Raw genomic sequence first — 27857 nt, 5'->3', positions numbered from 1 at the left:
TGGGGGGTGGGTTGGAGCTGAGCTCACAGCTGGGAGAATGGTGTGCTAACCCTGCCAAAGCCTCAGCACATGACTCCCACCACTTGTCAAAATCACCATGTGTGCAATAATGTGATTACAGTCTGGTTACTATTATGATTTAAAACAACAGCTTGTGCGGAATGGAAGAAACGCACTACCCCACAGAATGTGTGTGTGTGTGTGTGTGCAAAGGGTAAGAGAGGGTCTGGAAGGGGAGGAATAAGGGTAAAAAGAATAGGGAGGGAGTGCGTTGGATGTGTGCCTGGGTACCCTCCTTCCTTTCTCCGATCTGTGCCCTGCAGGGGGACACTGGGTGGGGGTTTCGGGGTGACTGTCTGGGTCTTGTCATGGATTTACAAGTCGGGGAACGCTTTATGTCAATTCCCCCCCTCTATAGCCCCTCACACCATTCACAGCCCCCCTCCTTTTTCATTCCAGGTTACACAATCACTGCACTGCACACAAGGGGTTGTCATCACAGGTGCAGCCGAGATTGGCCAGGATAAAGGAACGCTTCCAGCTCAAGATGTTTTTCCCCTCTTTTTTCCTTTTTTCCTCCATCAGCTCCTTCCCTTTCCTTTCTTGTTTTCTCCTGACTTCTCATGTCTCTTCTCAATTCTTTCTTTTACTAATATTTATTATGTATATTCACCTAATGCTGTTCTGTTTCACTACAGATCTTATTAACTGTCAGAGAGGCTGTTGAAAAAACAGCTACACAGGGTTTGTCCATGATTAAAACAGGACTCTGTCCCCTCCAACTACCCTGTCCAGTTAGGAGCCAAGCCCAAACCCATATACGCCTCTTGACGGTGCCTGCCCCTTGGCTCACTCCTGAGCAGCTAGGCAGCCAGCAGAGTAAAGGTGTGAGATCATCAATTTGCCAACATTCTGAATATGCTTCTGCTTGTAATTATTCTCTGCCACGGAGAATGTTGAGCCTCCTTTTTGGTGGTACAGGCTTGGCTGCAGGACCGCATGGAAAAGGGAGAGGGAAGGACAGAGGAAGGGTAGGAGTGAGGGAGGAGTGTAAGCTGTATCCAGGCAGCCCAGCACGTAAGAAGCTGGACCTGATCCACACGATGCCAGCCGGGCATGAAGGCAGCTCTAACGATTACCTCCTGGGCATCTGGAAGTGGGAGGGAGAGAATGAGGCCTAGACCCACAATGCCACCCATCTCGGAGCTCAGCTAAGGAAAACAAACGCCAGCGGTCACAGAGAGGGGATTTCCGGTTAGAGTCACCTAATACCTCCCTGGAATCTCAGAGGTTTGGAATCCAGAGTTGTGGAAGAGCCTGGGCTGCTTCAAACCACAAAGCAGCGATGTAATTCCACTTTTAAGTTTCACCTATCTGTATTAAACTAAGCTTATTATCAAGCTCTATATCCCACAGCTCTGATAAAGGATACAACAGTGGATTTTACAGACAAGAATAGATAGATAAAGCAAATGACGCATTTCTATAAATGAACACAAGCCTTAAGCATTTGACTTCCTCACTTCTTATTTTAATTTTCTTACAATAGAAGCTCATTTTAAACAAGTTTGGGCATAACATCCAGTTCAAACACTCAGCTCAACCTCAAGTCTAGAGACTGGAACAGACTGAGAAGGAAGTCAGGTGCAGAATCTCAGAACCTTAGTGACAAGATGTGTGAGACCTGAGCTGACCAAGTGGAGATGTCACTGCTCAGTAACTGTTCAGTAACCCTGGTAGCGAGGCCTCTTATCTGGGGCCTTGCTTAATTCTTTCACCAAGTCTGTTTTCACAACAGATGTTGTTAGACAGACAAAACCCAGACTCCTAATAGAAATACTTTCAAAAACTCCCTGTTGGCTTTTCAGGGAGAGAACCGACTGTGAGGCATGTGTAAGGTCGTGTGTGCTATGGGTTTTGGTCCAATTGGTTTTATGACCACTTGTGATGAAACATCTGTGCAGATTTGTGGACAGACTACAGCTGAGAGCACTGGGTGCATGCATGTCTCGTGTGTACTAGGTGTGGCCGAAGCTGTTTACATCTTGGACTGAGCCTGTAATGTGAGTGGTACATGTCCTGTGAGGACTCCAGCCTCTCTCCTTTAAGCACTTCAGTCAGGGTTTATGTGCTCCGGGGACTCTGTGATGAGACAGCTGTGCAAAATACTGTGCGTGCATTTCCAAAAAAACAAAATGCTTATGGTAAGCCGCCGTGGTGCTGCTTATAGCCCAGGTGACCCATTGCCCAGATGCTGCATGACAGACTAAACGAGCAAGGTCACTGTGTGCTAAGGCCTGATGGGAGTTGAGGCATCTGTCTGCCGTGATGAATAGCAAGCACCTGCACTACTCACGGAAAAAAGAGAGATGGAGCGATGGAGAGGAAGGGAGGAAGGAGAATAAGTGTCCAGCCCTGAAATTGGCAACAGGAGACCTCACCTGCTACAAGCCACAGAGCAATAAAAAACAGCCTCCTCTGCAAACCTCCCCTTCTGCCTCCCTGAGAGCTCCAGTTACCCCCCACCCCCTGCAACTATCAGACACAGACATATGCAAATACACACACACACACACACGCCAGCTCAACCTGCTTTATTTGAGATGTTTTTCTTGCTAATGTGCAGTACCACAGGGAGAATCACACTTAATGCAAGGAGACCACAAACTCTGTGCTCTGTGGTCTTAATAAGGACTAACCACTTGCCGAGCTTGGCCAGAGCTGGACCAGGAGTCCAAAGGGAGAAAAGAGAGAGAAAATGAGTGATGATGATGAGAGAGAGTGTAGGATGGAGGAAGGGAGAGTATGGGATGGCAGAAGAGAGAGAAAGGTCGGGGATTGTTTTACAAACAGAATTCCCTTAATTAATCACCCTGTTTGAACAGCTGGCCTTCCCAAGACAGGTCGTAACGGGATCCCTACATGGAAGTACGGATTACAGACGCGGATTCGGCAGAAAAATATTAGCTGTCAAATGTTGCAGTCGAGAGGTGCAAGAGAAGGCCCCTGTTTCCTGGTGGTGAGAGAGTCACAGACGAGGAGGGCTGCTTAACATGGCTCCCTGAGGATTGAGGCTGCTCAAGGCGATGCATGGGCCTGCATAAGGGGGCCAGGGGGCAACCCCCAAGGCCAGCAGTCATCCCACAGGACTGGGGACCATTGCAACAGTCCGGGAAGGGGGTTCAGTCTTGGGGTCAGGCCCTGATATGGGACTGGAAACTTGGGAGACCCCCATGTTAGCATTTATATACAGACTGCACATAAACAACAGAGAACAGCTGTCAAGAGAGTATGCAGTGTCCTAGTGGCACATGTTTGTTATCGATGTCCCAGTAGAGGGCTTGACATCATGTTTTAGAATGTGGCTCTGAAATAGTTGGCTACCTACACTTTGTAAATAAATACATTTTGTATGTAGGTCAGATCGTGGACAGGTCATTGGCATTCCGGTGGAAGGCTGGGAATTACATTTATTCCCAAGTATTCATCAGTGAATGTTTTGTAATGATCTCTGTGGGGTCCATTCTTTGCTTTTTGCTTAAGGGCTCAGTCACAGCAGAATTTATGCAAGCTGCATAAATCTAATCGTTTAAATGGAACTGTCACAAGCAGTGCATTCTGTCATGGAAGAAATGCATTTGCATGCTCAACTTTAGGAAACTCCGGGTAATTTAGCTTCGTGGAATGCTGTCCTGACATTCAGGGTGTGCTTGCACTTGGTAGGGTTGGTCCAATTAAAACAAATTCTGGTGTGATTGCTCAGTCAAAGCAATTTATTTCAATGAGTAAAAATGCAGCTATGCAAAGCTTGCTGTGCACCAAACAAGCAGAAAAGGACTCCTTCAACAGGTGGCTCCTGGTTGGCTTCCACATTCTGGTACAGTAATACTAAAATATTAATGCAGCGTAGACCTAAGACATCCAAGCAATGAAAGAATATCAATTATTGCACCCTAAAAAAGACAAAATATCAGGAGTGCTGTAAGTAGCACACTGCCAAACTCAGTCATTCAGCCCAGTTGTTTTAATTGTTACATTTAGGCTAGTTAATGTGTTCACTATTTATGTGGCCTGTCTGGATAGACAACAGACACACACTCCTTGAATCGTTGAAAGAACAGATGGCTCAGAGATGTTTATCTGTAGACTGTTTCATAGACAATCAAAATCTTATGAACATTATGTTAAGAATTCATTTACACAATCTAAATTAAGTGTGTGTCAAGGTCAACAATATAACAGGAGGTTTTTGAGAAACTGTGTTGGCTGACTGCATTTTATGAAGGTTTTAGATAGTACAAGAGTCTCTCCTGAACAGGAATGACAGTAGCAAAACCTGGCAATCCGTTTTTATATTACACAATGTTTCTTTATCTCTTTTACTTTCACTGTGTCATAGTCTCAATATCTTCTATCCAGTCTGCTTACGAGGAGAAAAAGCGGAGTACTGTTGGCCCAGGTGCTTCATTGTCAGAGCACTTAGTTACGTTGTATTTACATGTAGTGTAGGAAGGAAACAAATGTTCAGCGACCACACACACACAAACACATGACACAGCATACACACATAACCAAGACGTATTGCTCTAATTGTGTAAACAGCGATATTACTCTCAGACCTTCCACCCCACCTCCACTCCTCTTTCTCTCATGGCCATGATGTAATTACCAAGGCACTTAATTAGTCATTGAGAGACTTGGAGCGGACACGGCAACAAAATGAGATTTACTGCTTCACAAAACCACAATCATATCCTCTCTTTTTTAATGAATGCCAGTCACAACAGCAATAATTTTCAGAAGGCTAAGCTGTTTTAGTAATATAATATTTGACTGTTTAGGGAGATATACACCAGAGGAAGCAGAGACCTGCCTGGACAATTGCATTTAAAAAAAAAAAAAAAAAAACCTTTTCAAACATCTGTCGGGCTTTCCTTTGAGAGCCCCATAAAATTTCACCACAGAGTTTTGAGGTGATTTTCCGGGTTGCTCTGTGTATCCCTACGGGGAGGCAGCAGCTTGTTCAGTGAACCGTGTTCAGTTCAAAGCACAAAGAGGAGTTTGAGGAGTGTTGAGGACGATGATGTATAGCAAAGTGGACCACCAGGTCTATGACTTTAGTGTACCCCTCCTGTGTTTGCCTATGTGTGTGTGTGTGTGTGTGTGTGCGTGTGTGACTGCATAAAGACACTTCCTCCCACAGCACACATGCTCAAACACAAAATAATATTTAATACTGGAGCGTAGCGGATGAATTAGTTTTTCCTCACAACCTGGTCATTAATCTAATACTATTATTATATGTTAATACTGGTAAAAGTAATAATCAGAAGCAAGCAAAGATTAGAGACAACAAATTTGACAAGAGGTTTAATGACACCCAGTATAACATCATATCATCACGAGGGACCGGTTTTGTAGAGCAATAGTAACTATATGAGATAAAACACTCAAGTATGGGTCAGTGAGTCAATTGAGTGTTTCACAAATAATCTCAGTACACTTCAGAAAACACACATTAAAAAGGTTACTTACACATTCAGATAAGAGACATTTCATCGATTAGCACTCACCCCTCTCTCTGCAAAACCTGCACTCTGTATAGGCCCAATAATATTTTTAAATTAATCACTCTCACTTTTTGCGTGCACAAACACAATGAAAACCTTCCAGGATCGACCATCTAAAGATACGAGACATATGTAGTATGGCAAACAGCAGCCAGTCCTCACCAAGTAAATGTGGCATTTGTTTCTAGGGACATCTTGCAAACAGCTGTAAACATTCCTACCTTCTGACATGGCAAGCGGAGCATGAATGCAAACTAGTTCTCTTTATCATATCCTGCTTTAAAATGCCATCTTTTTTTTCCAAAATCACAAGCCCTAAATTAAAAGCTCCCTATTACATTAGACATTTTGCAACCTTCTGGCACAACCCATTGAGAAAACTGTACTTCAGCTTGACATGGTGTTATTTGAAACTTTGTGTATACTGACTGTGGCTTTTCTTTGTTCACTTATTTATAACATTGCTCCACCAGTGAAGTTGAATTAAGATTAAAGAGACTACAGTGATGTTTTGGGGGAAGAAAAATAAAAAAAACTGACCAAAATTTAGAATGAAACATCAACACAAAGTGAGAAAAGATCAGATTTAGGATGGGAGGTCTGCCTGCCCGTAGAGTAAGACCCAAAAATATATATCACGAAATGTTTGCACAAAGATGAAACCAAATAAAGGAATAGAGAGATGCTTTACTGGGCTGTCCAAAACCACTGCAGCGTTTCAAATTTTTCCAAATGTGTCCCACAGCCGGTATTTAATTTTGCAGTAAGTAAACAGCCTGTTTTAGGAAACGTCAGCATTGAAGTAAGCACTCAATGCAACATCACACCCAATTCCCAGGATGGTTTCATGAGATGAGGTACTTCTGTTGCCTCCGCCTCCCTGTGCAGGTCTTGTGTCTGCATGCTCTCATGTTTTGTGACCATGCATGTTATTGGCTTATTTGCATACTGTTGCAGCAGGACCTTATTTTTCCCATAAGACAAAGAAGTAACTCTGTATTCACATCTGCTTGTATGTGCTCGTCTCAGAGGCACTCGGATAACACTGTATGTTTTTGTGTTCTTGTTTGTGTTACGTTAGCTGGATTACTGGGTGTGTTTGCATCCTCAGAGAATACTTTAACTGTATTTGTGTGTCAGTGAAATCCCCACACTTTGCTCCCTCTAAGCACATGTTTGTGTGCGTCTGCTCTTAATGAATACAGCCACAGGATAAACAACCTCATAATAAAATAAGTATAATAAAGCACATATAAAGGAAATGGAGGGGAAGAATATAAAACACACAAAGAGGTCTAGGAGGAGATTACAAAGAAGACAAAAGAGTAAAAGGTGTGATAAAAAAAGTAGGGAGATCACTTCAGTGGCTCATCTGGGAGACTTGAGGCGCTCCCACGTCCCTCTGCTCTCTCCCTCAGACGACCCTGCTCCCCTCTGTCTGCGTTGGGAGAAAGGAAACGGACGAAGGATTTACTGTTGGGTCCTGACTTGTACACATTCCTGGTGTTGTTTTTCTCCCCTCGGCCCCTCGGCCATACCAAAGGCCTCTAAAACAACAGGCTGTCAGGTTGTGACAGCTGGCTTCAAACAGCTCCTACAGCAGCCCTGCACCCAGGTTCCCAGCCTCACCGTGAGGCCGTGTGTACCTGTGTGGGTGTGTGTTTGTGTGTGTGTGTTGGTACGGGTGGCTAAGTGTTTGTTTGGTCTGTACATGTAGATGTATAGCTGCTTCTGCCGGTGTGTGTTTGTATCTATCACTTTGAGATAAGTGGGACTTCAGTCGCTGAGACTTAACATTTAAACCTCTTTGGTGTGTGTGAGGATGTGAACCCCCCCCCCCCCCCCCCCCACACACACACACACACACTAACACATCTCCTTATTCCCAGGTGGCAGAGTGGCTTTGAAGCACTGTGAGCCTTCTTATGATTCCCCTGGCCATCCAGGTGTGTGTGGGCTGGCCCGCCTGTCTCAGCCAGAGAAGGCCCTTTTGTCTCAGCTTTGTCAACCAGGAAAACACCATTGATCCCCATGACCGCCCTTCCCTTCAGACCACTACCACACCTCCAACATACTCCCCAGCTTCAGATGTGGGAGATGGCCGAAACTAAGACTGTCTGGAGGACCAAGGTGTGTGTGTGTGTGTATTTTTGGGGGATAGTGCAGAAGAAATGGGTGGGAATAAGGACTCCTCTAGGTGAGCAGGAACAGCAGCCAACTCTAATGGGATAATTGTTTGCACTGCACAGGTGCTCAGTGAGTGGAGGAAGGTTCAAATATGTTTTGGCCAAGAAGAGCGAAAACAACAAAGATCCATTCAATAGCAGTAAAATATGATTCTGAATATGTTTATTCTAAATGAAACATCAGTTTAATAGGAACATCTGTCTTCTGTGGGGAAAGGTACAATTGGTATTCATTCCCAGGTCTAATGACTTTGAAGCAGCCAGGGGTATTCACCAGCTCCAGGTATGACCGGCAGTGATGTAAACATAAGTATAAAAGCAGGAGAAACCACCATGTCAGGTGACTGAGTACAGATAAGAATCTCTCCTTCTGGGAAGTTTAGAGTAAAGGATGAAGTGGCAATTGTAATCCACATGGATGAAGGACATGTGCACACAGTCAATGAGAGAGACTCAAAGACATAACCCCCCCCCCCTTCACTAGTGTCATTGTTCTGCACCTTTTGATGGTTCCATGCAGGTATTTTTCTTACATTTCCTGTGTTTTTGCATTACTCATTGTGTTCATCCTGCACTGAGTCTTGGACAAAGCCCCTTGATATTTCTCTTTTTTTCTTTTACGCAGGTATTTATAAGGTAAAACTTGTGGTCTGGTTTAAAGTGATTCCCAGAAAAAGTTTTGTTTTTTTGGTTTCTTACAGAGACAGACGTCTCCTCTGTTTGTCTTTTTGTCTCACCTAAATTGTGTTTATAAAATAACAGACTGATGGAACCAACTACTACAATTTTTAAAAGTGCAACAAGAGAGAACATTCATAGCACAACCCTCAAGACAAAATCCATCTTCACTTCACTAGTCCTTCAGCTGTATCACATGTTTCTGATCAGCACATGAAGGTTGCACAGTTGTTATGGAACTTTCCACATTGAATTATTCCATTATTTATTAATTATTCCCAAGTCAAAAATGAACTGCTCCAGCCCAAAGTGTGCTCAGAATAAGTGAGCAAACTGCTGATGAAGACCATGTGATGAATGGGTCTGGTTTGTTGTTTTAGAGGTCTAAAACACAAACAGCTCTCCACACATCTTTAACACAAAAGCTGTGCAAGGTTTCTTGTTTATCCGATGTGCCTTTAAACTCCACATGCCCAGAACCTGAGTTTGTACTCTCTCACGCTGTCCCTTCTGCCACTGGGGCAGTATATGTGCACCTTTGGTGCTCTCGGGTTTTTCTCTTATTGGCCATTAAGTTGTGAATGATTTTATGGCTGTTTTGCAGTGCTCTGTTTTCACAACGGAAAATCATATATTAACTTGCTCCCCTGTCCACAGAGAGGTCAAAGTCCCAGATCAGCCACAGATCAGCTTGCTTGGAGCTGGATGGGAGTTTGTGTCTTGCTCATTGACACTTCAGCAGGGCATTTAAAGTTCAGACAGGAAGAACAGTACTCTTAAAAGTTTTTCTACAGTGATTGTACATTAAAATGTGTTTAGAGCACTGGAGTGCACTTTGGAAACTATAATGTGGAATTTAAAAACAATCCTTCAGGCCCGTCTCTCATCTGAACGGTGCTTTAGGCTCGATGCCACAGCGCAGACTGAAGTCACAATGGGAGACATCACAGAGTCACGGCCTGTAAATGTTAGCTTTAGTTTCTTTTACATCAACAGTTTACCCATCTCTAATTGGAACATGGCCCCCCTCCCTGCTCTTTCTATCTAAACACATAGACGCACTCACACACTCACACACACACACACTCGCACTCAGATATACACTCTTCTATGCACATACACATCCAGTGGAATTATGGGAACATCTGGAGGAGCTCATCCAATGCACAGACAAACGTTTCCTGGAGAGCACCAAAAGAACCATCAGAGCGGCTTCAAACAGCCCGCCACTGCTAACACAAACACACACACACACACCTCTTGGCTGCGGAGGTAAAGGCCAGATCAGATGAGCGGAGGGAACAAAGAGCGTCTCTTTGCACTCGATGGTATTGCAGCACTTAAGGTTAACTTTCCGAGCACAAGGGCTGGCTTTCTTCTCTGGCAGTGTCTCGTCTACACGCTACTCATATATATACCGCCCTGTCAGGGTCCCACGCAGGCCCACCAGGACACAGAGAAAGCCAGGGAGCATAGGGAGGCTTTGGTGAAACAATTTAAATATGTCAGGGTCAGGTGGTCTGGCCTCTTTGACAAGCCCCTACAGCACCCACAGTGCAACCAATAATATGCTGCATGTGGATGTGTCGTAACAGTAGCTGTTTGTCAAATGAATCCATGTACAACACACAGGTTAAAGAAGGCAGATTCTCAAAAAAAGGTGGGAAAACATTGATGGATGACATGGCAGGATGAAATGTCCATGCTAATGGAGATAAATCTTTTTTTCTCTTGTTTTCCATGTTTTCCATAAAAGGATATTTTTGTCTCAAGTAGAGGAATTTGAGCAAAGTGCACTCAGTAACCTATCACAGAATTCAGATGATGTTTATGGCATCGTTTTTCTAAAACAGCCAAATAATTTGATCAAATAACTAAAATGCTTATTAGCATTATTATTTTTCTCTCCATTCTCTCCGTCTCGCTGTCAGACGCGGCAGAAAAACACAGTTTATCATTATCACCCCCTCTCACCTGAGACCTCACCTCTTGTCTACCCTCTCGCTCTACTTCCTGACACCCCCTCCATCCACCCGTTCGGCCCTTTCACCCTTTCCCTCCCCTGCCACTACCCATCTCTTCACACATTCTCTCCACCCCTCCATCCCCCTCCTCACCTCCCTACCACCTAGTGAGCACATTTCCTTACTCCCTCCCTGCCAACAAAGGGGAAAAAAAGCTTTAACTCATTAGCGGATGACCCTTGCCCCTAGGCCACATTTTAAGAGGCTCTACTTGACTCCTGACATGGCCGTCAGCAATCAAAACATGTGCGTTCAGTGCATATAGACCTGGAAAAAAGGCGGCCGCTGGTGTGTATTGATGCTTGCCTTGATGTGTGTGTGACAGCAGTCTGACAGCAGACAGACAGGTTCACTAACTACTGCAAAAGCTCTGCGGAGGTTCCCCTGTCCCCGGGCCGGACTCTGATGATGGTTGCCCACAATGAAGACAGATAACGCTCCCTCTCTCTGTCTCTCCCCTCCATGTGACTCATTTGCAGGATTCCCATTAGCTTTATCACCAATGTGTGTGTTTACTCATCGGTAGAGGTGAAGGGTTTAGGCATAGCGTGTCAGAGTTAGTGTGTAATGGTGTTGATGCTTTTCTAATTGCTCGCAGAAGTTGGATGTGGTAAGCTTGTTTAAGATCTGATGTGTTTGTGTTTCTAATTTCACAGACAGGATGCAAACACACATATGCTGTTTATCTCACTGCTGGCATCTCTCCCTCTACCACATGCACACATTCTAAAGAAGAAATCCTTTTTCTATTGTTTTACTCACAAACTTTTGGCAAATAGCAGCAAGCTAGCAGTACTGTCAACCTGAAAATGTGAGCTAACCCCAGGCCCTCTCCTGCCTCCTGCCCAGGTCAGTCTTTTAATGACGAAGCTGACAGCAAATTCCCTAAGGCAGGGTGCTGCTACTGTAGTAATAGCCCTTCATTGCTGACAGATTCATGCACTCTCCTCGTTTGATGTGGCTCTCTCCTTCTGCTCTGACCTCAGCTTGTCTGCTTTTGGAAAGTTTTCTTCCAAGGAAAACTGAGCTTTTCAAAGGACAGCAACCGAGCAATTAAAGTCCTCTTTAACCTGTTTTACTGTGTGGTAATGTGACATACCCCTGGGTGTCTCTGACACTAATATAGACATGTCTGCTCCTAATATGACTACAAAGGGCTGGTATTGTTCCTGCTGAACAGATAATCTTTCAGTCAAAAACTGGTTTTCAAACCATCTTTAGGGAAATAGTTCAGATCTGAAACAGAAACAAACATTTCATAGTCAGACCTTTAAATATCTACTGCTACCATCTGACATAAATTATAAATTAAGCAAGTAAAGTCTGTAGGTCAATCAGACTCCTACCAGTTGGAACTGGCAAGAGGAAATCATGTCTGGAGGTCAGGGTCGAAGTTTGGCCCTGAATGGACCTGATAGATCAGGAGGAGGAAACCTCATCTGGGAGCTGTCTTCACCCATCCGCCACCCAGCTGCAGTATTTATACAGGGTTTATTTTCAGCCGCTGCATCGATGTTTAACACGAAAGCCTGCGAAATCCAAGCACTGAGTAGCAACGGCGACATGTGGCCACCAGACTCCTTCACTACTCCTTTTACTCCCCCACCACCCACCCACCGCTGCTCCTGCTGTTCCCCTGAAAACACTGTGTCCTGTGGCATGAGCAAACATGTTTGGCCATCTTTCCTGTGGACTCTGAGAATGGCAGGACCCCCCCCTTTCTGCAAAGCCCATAAGACATCGGTGTAACTGGTGGGACAACAAACCTTGAAGTTGGCTTTGTGTGACCTTTTAAAGGTATTTTAATGGCCCTATCTTCCTACTATTGAAATATTTGGTGGGGCAGTGTAATTATATCTGTGTGAAATGGAAAACAGCTAATCCTGTTTGAATAGGCTACCCTCTAGTGTTTGAAGTCATTATGGCTCACAACAAGGCTTTGAAATTTACCTTCCACACTAACCAGGATTAATCATAGCCACAACACCACAGCAAAGCTGCATCTCGGAAATGACTGACAATATTGCTGCATGCTGCTGGTCAAAGGAAATCACAGATTAATGAAGTTTCACCATGGTTGCTCAGAAAGAAAGAGGTGATTAAACACTTTTTTTTTTTTGGAAGTCACCTTTGCTTTTCATCCTCCGAAAAGGAGTAAAAGGTGTCGCCAGAAGATTGCTTTCCAAACATGGCTGTTTATTTACATCCAAACATGGGGCCAGTTTACAGACTGAGGGGCTCTTGTGTCGGTCCGTGCAGAGTGAGATGATGAAGTCAACAATATCTGTGAACAAAAATATTAGCATCACATGTGCACACCTTTATACAATAGATTTAACTTCTCATCTCACTCTCATTAAAAAACTAGAGCCTCTGGGGGACAATAACGAGAACACAAATCAAATATGTAGCAGCTTCTTTTTCTTCTTCTTCAGTTTTGTTTTGTGGAAAGTGCCCACCAGTGTCTAAATCTTGTGCATTACTGCCACCCTTTGTGACAAAGAAATGATGAAGAAATTATTTATATTCAATATCATCCTTGTGTATTGTGACAGCCCTTTGTCATCTCTGTGTTCCTGTTGCCAGTGCCAGATTGTTTGTGTCCTGTCATGTACAATGTGCACTGGGATTAAAAGTGCTGATTTGTGTAGTGTATTTAAGATGTAAAGTGCAAATGTCATGGGGAAAAGTCTTCATACTCTGTGTTTGCTTTGGTCACTCTCCCATGGATGCTGAATGGCTGTGTCACAGTATCCAGCTTCAACTCTCCAACCAGGTGATGACAGCATTATGGTAGTTAGGTCCCCAAAGGGTTATGGTCAGTGTGTTAAAACATTATATAGTCCTCTATGGTTAGGAAGTGAGTAACAACTTTTTTTCACCTGCTCAGTTTTTGGAAGCAGAAAGACTCCCACGGATGTGTGAGGTCTTCATTTGTCTTCCTCACTGCTGATCGCTGAATACGGTAAATATTTGAGAGTTATTGCTAGGATTGGATTAATTACATGCAATCTCGAGTTTCTGCAATGCATCCTTTGTTCCCAGAGAAGTCACACAACATTAACAAGCTGTCAAGCTGTGAGCTGACATGGTTTGTCTCAGTGACTTGTTGTTCTGGGTGTGTGTGTGTGTTTGTGCGTGAGTGTAAACCTCTTTGGAAGCACTGAAGCTGTACACACTCATAATCATGTCTTGTAGTGTTAAAGTCCAAGAAGCTGGATTTGTATGTGTGTGTACGACAGAAAAGAGGAGTGAGGAGGAAGGGGGCTGGGGTGTGGGTGGGTAGTAATGGAGCTTGACTAAACCAAGCGCTTGTACATAAATTGACATGTGCAATTAGGGAGATGTACACAGTCCCCCTGCTCTGTTTAAGATCTGGAATAGTTTCCTAACAGTTTCAAGATGCCCTGTTTTGGCTTTGGTTTCAAATCTAAAACGGGTTTGACCTTGCTGAATAATGGTGTTGGTGAAGTCCCCTCTGTTCTCTTTGGCTAAAGTCCAACTCTGCACCATACATGACGGCAAACACAGAACACAGTTTGGCCTCATTGGAATCTGATGAATGGTGAAAGAAATCCTGACCTGAACTTGAATTCCTAACAATGGATTTTGCAAGGTGGTCATAAACACTTTTGGTTTTGGTTTCCTGTTTATATGGTGTATAGAGGTGGATGGGGGCACTAAAACTTTTTTTAGCTAGCATGCTCGGTCTGGAACCTTTCAAAATGAAATGCTCTGGGAAACTCTTGCTGGTTTCTCTCCAGCTTCTTTTACTTTTTATTCCGGTAATGCAAGCGCCCATGTGTTTATCAGCAGCCTTTAGCATCAGAGCAAAGTGGCATCTCATGGGTTAAAGACAGCTGCCAACATCTGTAGCTGTGCTTAGCTTTTAATTGTGAGGCCCAGCAAGTGAGCGAGCAGCATGGTGGAGAGGGGGCTGGCAGGCCGCATATTTCAGCCGAGTGTTCACAGAGCAGCTTTCTGGCCAGCCATGTGGACTCAATGATGGCGTCCAGGGGTGTGCTGTGCTCCTATGAAATATTAATTCTTAAAGTGTGGACAGACCACCTGCAAGCAAGCGTGGCGTGCGGCGAGCCCAGTGATCAGATGTCCCTCGGCAATGCACATGCACAAACACACACGTGTATCCATGAGGAGAAAAAAATATACTCCCCACACAGGATAAACCTGTAGGTCTGCACATGCTTACAATAATGGACAACAACAGAACACTCAAACAGATGTATGGGGAAAAGATTTCCTCATGGGGGAAAAAAAAACTATTTTCTGGCTAGTGCAGATGAAAGTGCGTCAAATTCTTGAAGAGTGAGAAACATTTTTATTGATAATTTTTTTATGTTCAGTGCTTTCCCTAGAGAGTTCTGCTCAAACAACCCACACGAAGAAAAGATATAAGGTACAGCATTGCTTAGAATGATCACAGTCCAAGCCTGCTTTGAAAGCCAGCCAGGAGGACAACGGGTGCTTGTCAACCGCCGTCCCGTTCAGGGCCTTGTTCATTTACACGTTGTGCAGTCGGCCCTCAGCCTCCCCTCTGGTCCACTGAGACATCCCTGCAGCCTGTCCAGATGTACAGCTGTGTGTGTGTGGAGCAAGAGCAAGAGCAGCTGGGCTGAACATGCACAATGTTAACACAAGGGGGCGACATACTCTCAAGAACTCGAAAGGAAACAAATGTTGAGATAATTTACACCTAAAAAAAACTCATTGGCAAGCATAAGAAAAAGTAAATATGAATCAATTTAACTTTACTTTAGGCAGCAGCAGCCTCATAATTTGTGGATATTTTGGTCATCACACAGCTTACAAATATGTATATTTTTTTGCAGATGCTGTTATTTGGAATACTGTAAAACAACATATTGCATCATATGTAACATATGTTATATATAATATACATTTTCTGTGTGCAACTTTTTCCTGTCCAACAGCATGGACACTAGTGACATCTTGTGGTCAGTCTGTGTCAATGCATAACTTAGAAGAATAATATGTTTTTGTGTTGTTCCCCAGTTTTGTTTTAGGGGGAGCTGGGTTTCATGTATAGTTTTCATAGTGTTTGTGACATCATCATGACATGATGCAGTAATGTGGCTGAGTCACACCCAAAGCTGTAGCTAAGAAGCTGCAGTGACACTAAATACAAAGAAATGTAGGCTATGTATGCTGCACTGATGACTGACGACAAAATACAGCTTCATTTCAGCTCCAGGGCAGTAGTGTGGAAGCCTTTGCTGTCTGTTTTAATGCAGTCAGTTACTGAGAATACTACAAACGTACCAAATCTAGAAACAGAAAATGTATGTACATTTTGAAAAATATCTCTTTGAAAATAATGCTAAGGTCTACCCAGCACAACATAAAGACAGAGACCCTGCACTTTTCTTGATGTTTCTTGTATGTCCCTTTTCATCTCTTTTTTGTATTTGTATATATATATATATATATATATATATATATATATATATATATATATATATATATATATATATATATACCAGTGTTTCTCACTGTGCCTCAGTAACAAAACAGGACAATGTGCTTTTGTGAATGCCAGCACTCTCATATATTCTGTTCCAGTGGCAGGTGTTATTGAGTACCTGTTGCTTGTAGCTGGAAGTTAAAGCCTCGTCCAAATTTTTCTGCGCCTCGCCTTTATATTCACAGACTCACAGACTTGATGGCTGTAGTTCTAGTGTGAAGTATGTCTGGGCCAGTTTGTTCAGAGGATGCTGCACTTTCCTTTTGAAGCAAGTTGTTACTCTCCCCAGCTTTGTTGAGACATTTGTAGGATTCTCTACCTGCAGCAGGTGGCGCCCTATATGCAACTGCCTATGTTGTCTCTACCAAGAGCCGGCTCTGCCATTAGGTGATATTTCACCTATACAGTGATGACCAGAGGTATTGTTGACAGGCACACTTTTTTTCTATAAACTCTCTGTTTCAGCTGATTTTGAAATAAGTAATACAATGATGGCAGAACATGTGATTTGTTCCGATAAATCATGATACAAATAAACATTAAGTCAATTGAAGCCTATAGTGCACAGAGATAGTTGACCATTTTGTATTTTTAGTTTTCCACAAATAAAAAAAAATGCCATGCAAAGTAAAGATTAGTGTAAATGAGACATGTGTGCGGTTGTGCTCTGTTTAGCCACAGGGTGGCAGTATAGGCCTGTTCGCGTTATAACATCTGCAGATTGTCCTGTGCACCTGCTTTCCTTCAGCCAAATGTACAGCAAGCTGCATGCAGAGGGGAAAAAGGCAACTGTGCATTTTATAAGGTGTGAAGGTCAACAATGGTCAAGAGGTCCTGACAATAACATAAACGTTGTCATGTCCTGGAAAAGTACATGCCTATTACACTTTCATGATTTTGACATTGGTGGAATAGCTCGGAAGGACGGTGTGGTGCGGTGTGCGCATGTTTTGCGCATGCATTGTTTATAACTACTAATTAAAATGCAAAAAACAACAATAACAAAAAAACCTCTGCTGCAGTCATTGTTACTGAAATGTGCAGACATTGACTTGTCCTTGGAATATATTTGTGAATGAGGAAGAGAAGTTCTTCCTCCCTCCCTCTCTCATCTCCTCCTCCTCCTCCTCATTTGGATAAATGTCACGGATTGTCTAACGGGCGAATCAGTGTGTTTTTGTCATTCAAGAAGAGAAGAGAAGGTAAGACTGTCACTTTGTTGCCTTGGAGACTGCAAATCAATAGCACCATGCAGTATCTTTCTATCCATTCCCAGCGAGCGTCTTTAGTCGCTGCTGCCGTCATCAGAGCTGGGGGGGGGGGGGGGGGGGGGGGGGGGGCTCGAGTGCCCTGCGCTCTGATTGGCTGCTGATGTTAATGAGCTGCCATTGAGGATTTTTGGCTCGTGCAGACTGGGAGGTGTGTCTTTGTGTGCGCGAGTACACGCCTCTCGCATAAATACTCTGCACAGCTGTGGTTCTTGATCAGACGCACCAATTTGAAGAGCTGCTTTTGTTCTCAGGCTGTCAGAGTTACTTTCGATTTGTGTCTTGTTCCGTTAGTGGAACAAAAACGAAAAGAAAAAGTAGAGAGAAGTCAGCGGCAGACATTAGATCCCTTCAGCAAAAACTGACAGCAGGTGTGAATTCATGTCTGTATTTTCACCGCAGATATACTGGTGAGTACGCGCATCTGTCCACGTGTGTGTGTGCACTTGATGTTTTTTTTTAATTGCTTTGTGTCAGTCAACTATCAACATATCAAAACAGCTAAAAATTCTAGTTGTGGTTTCTGTCTGCTTGGTGATTTCCCTCAGAATGAGCCACCTTTGTTGCTACACCCACTCCTGTTTCCTTTGAGATCTTGTGTGTGGGGTGTTGCCCCTGAAATTGGAAATGTCACAGCACACAGATTGGAAAAAAGAAACAGAATATTCTCATTTTAACAGATAGTTTTGTATGCATGATAAATGGTCGCTTCGTGTGCTAACATGGAAGGTCACAGTGGTCTATTTAGGGATAAATGTACTTTAATCCTCTTTGTTATCCTCAAACACACAGGCTTACTTTGCTGGTAAGACATTGCTTTCATCCTTTTTAGTTTTAGTGCTGCAGGTGCACTGCAGTTGGAGAAGGATGAATGCGCTGTCTATTGCTCATCTGCTATCTGTGCCCTTAGTTCACCTCCAGAATCAGAAATAGTCTGATAGTTTATTCGTTTTGAGCTTTTCTCTTCTCTTTTCTGTTCAATGTGTCTCTTTATGTAGCGAAGATATGCACGGCTCTTTGAAATATCCTTTGCAAGCACTGTTCAAACCTCAGTAGGCTTCTGTCTCATCCAGGAAGTTAAGAATCGACCTCTTTACTGTAACCACACTTTGCTTTCTCACCAGTGCTCACACTCAGAAAGCTTCTGCTGCTGTGACAAATCTAAAAGCAGGCTTTTTTTGTTCTGTTTTTCTCCACGTTTGGAGGTTTACGTGTTGCACTCAAAGCTGTGTTCATGTCTCTCTGTCAACAGGAAGACATTTTTTTCACAATAGATGGAACTTGAACCAAACGTATGTAAAGGCACAGCTAGTCGAGGTTCCACACACATCACCTACTTGCCAAGATGCATGTTTTGAGTCAACCCACAGGAATCTGGATACAAGCCATTCTTTCCTGCTCACACCTGGGGGTCTTACTCACTCCCCCACCACCCACATACCTGCAGAGCTGTGTGTGACTCGCCTGGTGGAAAGCACAATGCTGGCATGAGAAACATCAGGCAAGCAGCTTTGCCCTGTCACCACACAGGCAGAGATTTATGACAATAGTAGTAAGAACTGTTGTGGGGGGTTGGCAGAGGGGAAACAATGTTGATAATGCAAGATGTAAATTCCATACTTGCGCAGTAAGATCGTTGCAGGGACCACTTGGGCTCCTGTTGGCACCGCTATCGTACAGACAAGCAAGGAGCTGGCATGGCCTCGACCTTTTTATACTCCTGAGACAGGCGAATGTTGCCTCTCTAAGGTGAGAGTCTGTCTATGTAGCTCCTGTGTAATGTAACATTAGGTGGCTGGGAATATGATCACTGTGGTGCAGGAAGGTTTTTTTTTTCAAAAAACACAGCAGGTAGACTGCCCCACTCTGTATCGGTTTACCCACTGGTCACAAGGTCAGTACATTTGTCTGCTCCTCCATTTTTGAAGTAGAACATATCACATTTTGTGGAATGCTTACCTTTGCAGACGAATCTCTAATCTAATTAATGTTTTAGCTCAACTTGAGTCCCCCTTAAAAGTGTTTTGAAGGCCTACATAACAGTTGTGATTGTACCTGCGGTCTGTCTGTGCCCTGACTTGGACTAGGACCAGGTGCGCCTTATGTTGACTGGGTCGAGGTAAAGAGACTTACTGCCATCTGCCTCACCCCTTAATCATTCTTCTGTAGGGCAGAATCCCATTCAGACATAAAATGCTAAGTGAACTTATGTCTGGTAAGAACTCTTAATGTGTCCTCTAGGTATTCCACTCAGGGAGGGACATGTTGTTCATCCTGCTCTGACACTTGAAGCAGCTGACTGTTGCTGGTTCATGTTTGTTTCCTCCCAAGTTGACTTGTTACTTGTGCACCTTCAACTTCCTCCTCATTGTGCCCCTTTATGTTTTATTAGGCCGATGTTCTGTTATTCTTAGCCGAGCAGGATGTTTATACGATCCCTGTACAGAAATATGACTGGCAAGGCCTGAGTGTTTATCTTTCTTTCCCTTCACTCCCTCCCTCCCTTCCTCCTCCTCCTCCTCCTCCTGCTCAGGTCTTCACTGTCACCGTTCATCCCTCCGTCTCCTCCTCCGCTGTTTTTTTTTCTTTGCACGCCTGCCTCACTCTCCTCTGCACCCCCACTCAAGGATGAAATAAGTTCAAGACCAGCCCTAGCTGACATTTTTCCATGTTAAACCGTGCATATCCTTCAAGCCTCCTTCATTTTATTTTTGGATATCCATGTATTGTTTTGGCCAAGTATGCCGTGTAGTCTGATGGGTGTAGTAAAGGTTACTGATAGAAGCTTTTCAATTTTTTGACATTTTCAGTGCTGCCCTATGCCCAGCTGTGACGTCAGTGTGTCCTTGTGAAACTGACAAGGTGTGTGTGATGATTCCAGTATAGGAAAAATGATTAAGTGTCACTGCTTGGGGGGTTAATGATCTGCTGAAATAGAGTGACTCAGGTCACATGATCAGGTCCCCCCTTAGGATGGATTGTGTTGACTCTGAGACTGTGTCTTTAAATAAGGAATGAATGATATCGGCTTATTGCCTACGAGATAATATTTGAGGTTAAAATGTCAGCAAAGCATCTGTCACACAGCAATATATAATATTAATAACACCCTACACATTAGCCAGTGCTGGCCACAAAAAGCTATACCAGACAACACAGACTGCAGCAGGAAAGCCCCTTGGTGCACTGAATTGAGTGATCATGCAGTTCATTTATGTTGCATTTATAAGCATGTCTTTCTTGAATTACTTGAATTTTAACTGTGGGTTGTTTCGTTTTTCACGATTTCCCCCAAACAAACTGTAACAAGAATAAAACCTATTTCTCACTTTGAACGTGGAAACGTAGCTTTGCTTGATTATTCTAGACTTCTGTGTGAGTCATACATGGAGACAATGATGGCGCTGTGCTTTCTTCAGAAACTCCACTGAATATTTTTTCCTGGTGTATTTGCAGATGAAGTGAGAGTGATTTAGGTTTTAGCACTTTATTTTTAACACTTAAGTGATTCAGTTTCTAAATGTTATCTGATCAGAATGTGATGCTAGAGTGTTTGTGGAAAAGGGAAAATCATCAAAACCACATTGTAATCACTAATTTTTTACAATTTTGCTTTATCCAAAAATAAACATATTTATTTAAGATTTAAAAGTAGGTCAAGACAGAGCCCACACACCTCGTTCTTAAAAAAACAAAAGTCTTCATTGAATTGGATAATGTGAGGATGTGAGTGCGCCTCTTGTTGTGTTCTGTTTTCTTTGTCCTATATAGCCAGTGACCATATAAACCTCAAGCCTGTGGCCGTTGACCACCAGGCGCTGGGCTTTAAATAGAGAGCGTGAGAAGGCCGCTCGGCTTCTTGTCTCAAGACGGCGTCTGTGTCAGTCCTGGGCCCTGCTTCAAGTCATATTTTTAATCTTTACTACAACAATGCTGGACAGCAAATGCACCCAGCGTAGATAAACAACCTCTTGTTACTTTAATCTAAAATGGAAAGTTCGGCCAAGCTTTGATGGAACTGAGTACATCAAGTTCCTCCCTAGTCAAATACCACAACTCGCCCCCAGCACACTCTCACAATGACTGTTCTCTGGTTGCGAGTGCAAGAGCGCATCATCCTGTATTTAGAAACGGCCACCAAGCCACATCGTGAGCTGTGCAGCTTTGCAGTGCATTAGCACAGTGAAGGTGGAGGACTGGATGCTTGGTGTGTTGTGGTCATGATGCACAGAATATAAACAAACACAGCAAGACTTTGACTGCATACAGATGGTTTGATTATCGTAGTCTCTTGTTACATGGAATTATTGACATGACTTTTTTACTGTCAGTTTGTCCTTCCTGTATACAACCAGACCCCTACTACTATATTTAGTACAAGTAATACATAGCAAAACACATTTATATTAAATGGCGGATTCATTTCAAAGATCTTCTCTTCTCCCATCCCTGCAGCCCAGTGTTTGTGCCCAGCCGAGATATGACTGAGGTGATGATCAACAGCACCCCCATGGAGGACATGAGGCTCAGCCCCAGCAAGGACAGGCTCTCCTTCCAGGTAGGGCGCACATCAACACCTACACACACACACACAGCTGATAGCAACACACTGCCTCGTTCCCAATTCCCTGCCTGTGCATTTTTATGTGGCATTGCTATTTTATACCTGTCTTGATTCATTCATTATCACGAATTGGATTGACGTCAGCATGGACAGCAGGGAGCTGCCGCTGCATGTTGTAATTCATGAACAGCAGCTGCAGTTTATATTCTATGTGGTGGTGACTTAAACAGCATGACGATGACTTTACAGATCAGGCCGACAAGAACCATTCAAATTCCACACCTTTTTATTTTCAATGCTCACAACTTATAGCAAAGGTGTTAGTATTAGAAGTAGAAATTTACTGTGGTGACACACAAAAATAAACCCTCAACTCTCATACAGAGAGATGAGAGAAGCAGCCATCAGGTGGTCTTGACAAGTTGTAAGCAGCAGCTTTGTTTTACTGTCAGCTCAACAAGGCTTTCCTGCAAACGAAACTATTTAAACACCCAGCTGCTTGCTTGTCTCAGTGACACATTTTTATCCGTCGGGAAATAGAAATAAAGGACGCAGACTTAAAGAAAAATGAAACAGGAAGATGGGAGTGTTGCCAAAACGGGCTATTTCCTGTTGAAAGATAATTTCATACGAGATGGATTATTTTATTAGTAGTATTTCCAGCACATTTGTACAACAGCCTGTGTCTGTATAGGATGTAGACTGACCCAGAGGAAAGGGGCTGGTTTCCTTTCTTCAGTTCACACCCCAGCTGTGAGTCTGTCTAAGAGGATGAGAGAAGCGGATGCAGGGGAGCAAAGGAGGGTGCCAGCGTGCCACTTCTCCACTCTGCATTTCCTCACCTCGGCCATTTGCCCAAGGTCTCAGTCTTTCCTTAGAGCCGCACTGTATGATGCCTCACCAGTCACTTCCTGCAGGGGATTTGACTCAGTTTATGTGACCATGAAATTCCAGATGCACTTACAAAAAGTATTGAAATGACCTCTTTTGTCATACTAGAGACAGGACAAATGAGCAGATAGATGTTGGCTTACTTAATTATCATGTCAAAAGGCAATGTCATGATTCAGCCTCCATTCAGGCCACACACCCAGAAAGAACCAAAAATAGCCCGCATTGTGCCTGTGTCGTCACTTCCTACAACTGGAAGTTAAACATGTGAATGCACTAGTGAGCCAGGGGTCCAAAGGGAAGGTCATTCACTGCCCAACTCCCCTTTGTGCTGACACATAGTGAGAATCGTAGATGTGAGCCGGAAATGCGGATACACTCAGGCATTACACTGTTAACACAGTGATGCTCACATAATTGCACCTCTGGCGTGGTTCTATGCATAACAGTTTTTGTGCGACGTAAAAGGCGCCGATGGACTCGACATGTGCTTTTATAACCTGAGAAATTCTCACATTCGAAAGGCATATTTATAGTTGTTGGTCTTTTTCTTCCCTTCTCATCTGTCTCCCACGGAATTCAGACTTGGACACAGCTGGATCCCCTCTATCTCTTTTTGTCTCTCTCTCTCTCCTGCCTCATCTAATGCTTTCTTTCCACTCGGCTCTTTGCCCAGACAGCGACACCCCCCCCCCCCCCCCAAAAAAAAAAATGTCTTCCAGTGAAATATGCAGGTCTAAAAATATTCTTCCACTTTATCCAAACAACAGCAAAAAAAATGCTGTTCTTGGACCAGGAGTGGCAGGCCTTTTTTCCCCTACGGGCCTTTTCTCCTGTTCCTGAGAACAGTTAAAGTCAGAGGTTGATGTCCAATCTTGCCAGAACAGGGAATGCGTGTAATCTCTGTTGTCAGAATGTCTCTCATGCCCTTCAGTGTGAATCCAAACAGTCAAGTGTGGCATGCCATGTTTTTGAGCAGACATCGGTCTAGATTTGCAGATAACAGCAGATAGCAGATTCATGTTTCTTTTCCGCCTCCTCTCTATATCTGCCATTTTCCCTTCATTTGCAAGTCATGTCTGAGTTATTTGTTCACCTTTTTATGTTTTATTTACCCCCCCCCCCCCCCCCACATACACACACACACACAGTACAGTGTTATAATACTCTTGTATAATCCAATGTCAATGAGTTCATTAGCAGCTACGAGCTGCTCAGCACAAAGCCCTCCAAGGCATTGACATTAAACATGACACAGTATTTACCAGATGTCCGTGCCCATATTTCATTTATAAATACTTGGCCATTTTTTCGTGTGGGTGAACACCTACAGCGTGTATGCGGAAAGCCAGCGTAGGAATGTGGGATAGGCAAGAGCAGGTATTTCCACAAGCTTTTCAAGCAACCACTTCCCATGAAGGATGTTTAGTCTTGGCATCACTTCCTTCACAGTTTAGCCTTGTAATGGTGACTGCAACACTTCTACAATAATCAAGAAGTGCACACAAAAGCCAGCCATACTGATCAAAAATGCATTCACAATTTTTTAACTCCAAAATTAATATTTTTCCCATGTCTCTCCCCTTCAGATATTCCCAGACCCCTCAGATTTTGACCGTTGCTGTAAGCTCAAAGATCGCCTACCATCCATTGTGGTTGAGCCGACGGAAGGAGAAGTCGAAAGCGGGGAGCTTCGTTGGCCTCCAGAGGAGTTCCTGGTCAGTGAAGAAGAAGAGGAGGAAGAGGAGGAGGAGGAGGAAGAAGAAGAGGAGCAAAATAACAGCATCATCCAAAATGGACAGCCAACACAGAATTCTCAGCACTAGAGGCTGTGTTGCAGCACCCATGCACACGTTCTTTCTGATGGACTCTGTTTCACACACTGGTTACACTTCACCTCAGCACTCAAGACATACTGACACGAGGCACATTCAGAGTCTCGCAATGTCATCCCCACCAAAAAATAATAATAATAATAATAAAAACCCACTTGCATAAGAAAAGCAATACACACTTTCCCACACAATAATTTATGTTTGTGAACAGACTTCTGTTGTACATTGTCTACTACCGCGTGTGTCTCAGCCCAAACCGGATGTCCTATTGGATGGAGGCAGCTCAGTGCTCCATGGACAGCTCTTACTCTGCAGTGGAGATATTGCTGCTCTGTACTTTATTTCAAAATGGCTGGCATCATGACCCCAGAGACTCTTTTTTTTTTTTTTTTTTTTTTTTCCCCTGCATACAGAACTATTGTGGTACCCGTGGGATTTATTGTACAGTACACTGTCTAGGTTTGTGTTCGGTTTCTGGATTTCTATGTTAATTATTGTGATTGCCACTGCTGTCTATAGATTTGTCTGTTTCTGAGAAGTGGGTGTTTTGTGAAAAATGTTTCTGGGATTTCTTTTTACTTGTTTCCCCTCACAAGGTTTTTTTTTCTTGTCTAAATAATACTTTTGTGGAGGCATGTCAGCAATTCATGGTTTAAAATAAAAAGAAGCTGGAATTGAGAAGTGAGTAGAAATGAAAGCAGAGGGGAAAAACAGCATGCCCTGCTGTGTTAAGTACCAGTGTGATAAATTCATTTTACAGGCTTGTTATGCACTGAAGGCAGAGATCCTCTCATCACACTGGCCTCCTTGAAGCCGTATGATGACCAAGCAAAAGGAAAACAATGTGATACAAACAAACAGAGGGGAGTAAAGATGGTGAATTGAACTTTTGAAGCACTTGATCAGGCAGTGTACAGACATGATGAAGGATGTGTAAATACTTGTTCCCAGTGAGCCAACCCTGTGCGGCCTTGTAGCGGGCTGATCTTGTCTTGGTTTGGATTACTTTTGCTTAGAAAGCCCGAGGAGTGACTCTGAGCTGTATTGAAAGTTGACCGTCTTTCCAAGTCTTCCTGTTCTTTTTTTGAAAAACGGCCACACCATGCAGTCACAGAGAACTCGCAGAAAAGAAGGCAATATCTGAAACAGTTATTCACGACTAAAATAACTTCTGATGTCTGCCAAAAGCTGTTAACAAAAACGTGTGTCTGTGTTCTGGTAGTAATGTCATTTAATTTTGAAAGTGGCTGTTTTTTGTTTTTTTTTCGCTCACATCTTGCCGTTTGTGGAACAAGTCGGAAAAGTGTTCCCGTCCTGTACAGTCAGACATCACTGTTGTAAAAGCATGACTGAGACATGTCTCTTTGTTTTGTAATTGCGCATTTAAGTGGCATTAGGGCTGTGTACAGAACATCTCTCTCTCTCTTTCTCTCTCTCGTTCTCCTGTCTGTCACCTACAGGTCCCACATTGTTTTTGTAAAGCTCAGGGAGATTAGCCGCCATCTTTTTTTTTTTTTTTTTTGTATTTTATTTTTGGCCACTTTTCTCGGTGACGAAGCTGTAAATAAACATTTGAATTTGCTATCCAACTTTGTGAGTCTGCTGTTTACACTTACATTTTGTGATGCAGGATGGAAGCAAATGAGTGCTTTTACAGGGGGCAATCCTCCAGTTGCATTTGAAGTAGTTTCCAAGAGACTTTACTTGAGTGTTTACTTTCATTTTTCTTTGTTAACCACATCATTTTCCACACTTACTTCACCTGCAGTGGTTAGAGAAAAGCGGTATTACTTCCTGTTAGGCATCTTTGAAACACAGAATCTCTCGACGAAAACAGATGTATCAAGTACGTATATATATAGAAGCGAGAGCAGGCCGCATGTTACTTCCTGCCATCAACTTGCACACAGTCTCTCTCCTATAGTTACAGAAAAATCTCATTCCCGAGCACTGAACAGCTTTCCCTTCTTTAAAACGGCACATCTGAAATATTAAACAGACTGAACCCAGCAGTATGGAGAACAATAGATTAAGCTGCCAATCTTTAAAGGTTTTTACAATTGCAGACATTAAGGATACTGCATGTGGAAGCAACTCCTCACGCTCTGCTCATAAACACACCGCAATGATACAAGTCTAATAAAATGTGTGGCTGAGTGGAAAAGCTCTTACGGGGAACAGAGGGATTTTATGGGAATAAACAGAATGCTTTCTGATCACTGTTACAATGGAAACTTCTCAGGTGATTTGCTGCTGTGTTAGTGACCCGCTAGGTCCGGTTTGACCTGTTTAGTACAGGGGAACAGTCCATCAAAGTTGCTGCGGTAGGGAGCCAAGGGCCTAATGGATTGGCCAAGGTGGCACTCACAGGGGCCTTCTGGTCACTTCCTGGAAGGGAAAAAATGAACTGCCATTCCATCCTGCTACCTTCTTCCTGGAAAAAATGGAGTATAAAGAGTTATTAATACCCCCCCTCCGGCTGATAATGGTGGTCAGCAGCAGTGTGTGTCTGGCCCAAGGAGCCGGTGTCTAGTTCTGATTAGACTAGAAAACTAATGTGCTTTGTGACTTTCTTTAATGGCTGCTCCTTGATCTCAGTGGAAAAAGTCATGAGATCATGGAAAGAAAAAAAACACAAGAAGTTAGAAAAGGACACTCCTTACAGAGACTGACTGAACTTGCATCTAGCTACGCAACCTTGTGACGTCAGCCCACAGACCTCTGAACTTCTGCATCGTCTTTCAAATATTGCCGGAGAAAGTAATATACTTCAGTTTTAATAAAGAAAGGTCCTGTGTTTCTGAGGTGGAAGCAGATATGAAAGCGAGCCCTGCAGCATCTTTCCATAACATTTTGACATTTTGAGCAGCCTTTATCTACGGTTCTCAGAAACCAATTAAAGGAGCAGTTTGTAAAAGAGGTGTACAGTTTGGCCACTTTCACTATGATATATATCAATATTACACAACTAGATGGTTAGCATTCGAATTTATAGCACCACATAAATATCTTGCAACACCACTTATGCATAACATCATAGCTGTTAACTTCTTACAACCAGCAATCATTCACATTGGGGTTTAGCATACTTTCCATTCATTAAAGATATTTTCTACTCAAATGTATTTATGGCCACCTGGACAGGTCAAGGGTTAACTGCAGGAATGTCTGGCTAAAAATCTCAGTTGTCCAACCAATCATTAGAGTCCGCATAACACAAGGAATAATGATAAAAGATAAGCCTAGGTTTGACCACCTTTACCTCTCATTACACTGTAAATCTTTTAGCTAACTGCCTTACTGGTGGTCGGAGGTGACAGCACTCATTTTGCGACTGG

At 43.3% G+C, this 27857-nt stretch overlaps 1 protein-coding gene across 3 annotated transcripts; it reads left to right on the top strand.

Annotated features, from left to right (window-relative positions):
* The first annotated feature begins 17422 nt into the window (after positions 1–17422).
* On the top strand, positions 17423–26103 carry lbh (LBH regulator of WNT signaling pathway). 3 transcript variants are annotated; one of them, XM_028396368.1, is made up of 4 exons: positions 17423–17639; positions 18482–18730; positions 21685–21787; positions 24274–26103. In XM_028396368.1, the coding sequence occupies exons 2-4, from the start codon at positions 18717–18719 to the stop codon at positions 24508–24510; spliced, it is 354 nt and encodes a 117-aa protein (XP_028252169.1). In that variant the 5' UTR covers positions 17423–17639; positions 18482–18716; the 3' UTR covers positions 24511–26103. The 3 variants fall into 3 exon arrangements, with proteins under 3 accessions (XP_028252169.1, XP_028252168.1, XP_028252170.1); XM_028396367.1 differs by lacking the exon at positions 18482–18730 and having other exon boundaries at positions 17433–17639; XM_028396369.1 differs by lacking the exons at positions 17423–17639; positions 18482–18730 and adding an exon at positions 18873–18978.
* The last annotated feature ends 1754 nt before the right edge of the window (positions 26104–27857 follow it).

This window comes from Parambassis ranga, chromosome 22, assembly GCF_900634625.1.
Source record: "Parambassis ranga chromosome 22, fParRan2.1, whole genome shotgun sequence".
NCBI lineage: Eukaryota > Metazoa > Chordata > Actinopteri > Ambassidae > Parambassis > Parambassis ranga.
Note: the sequence above shows the minus strand (reverse complement) of the source record. Positions and strands in the feature narration are given on the sequence as shown.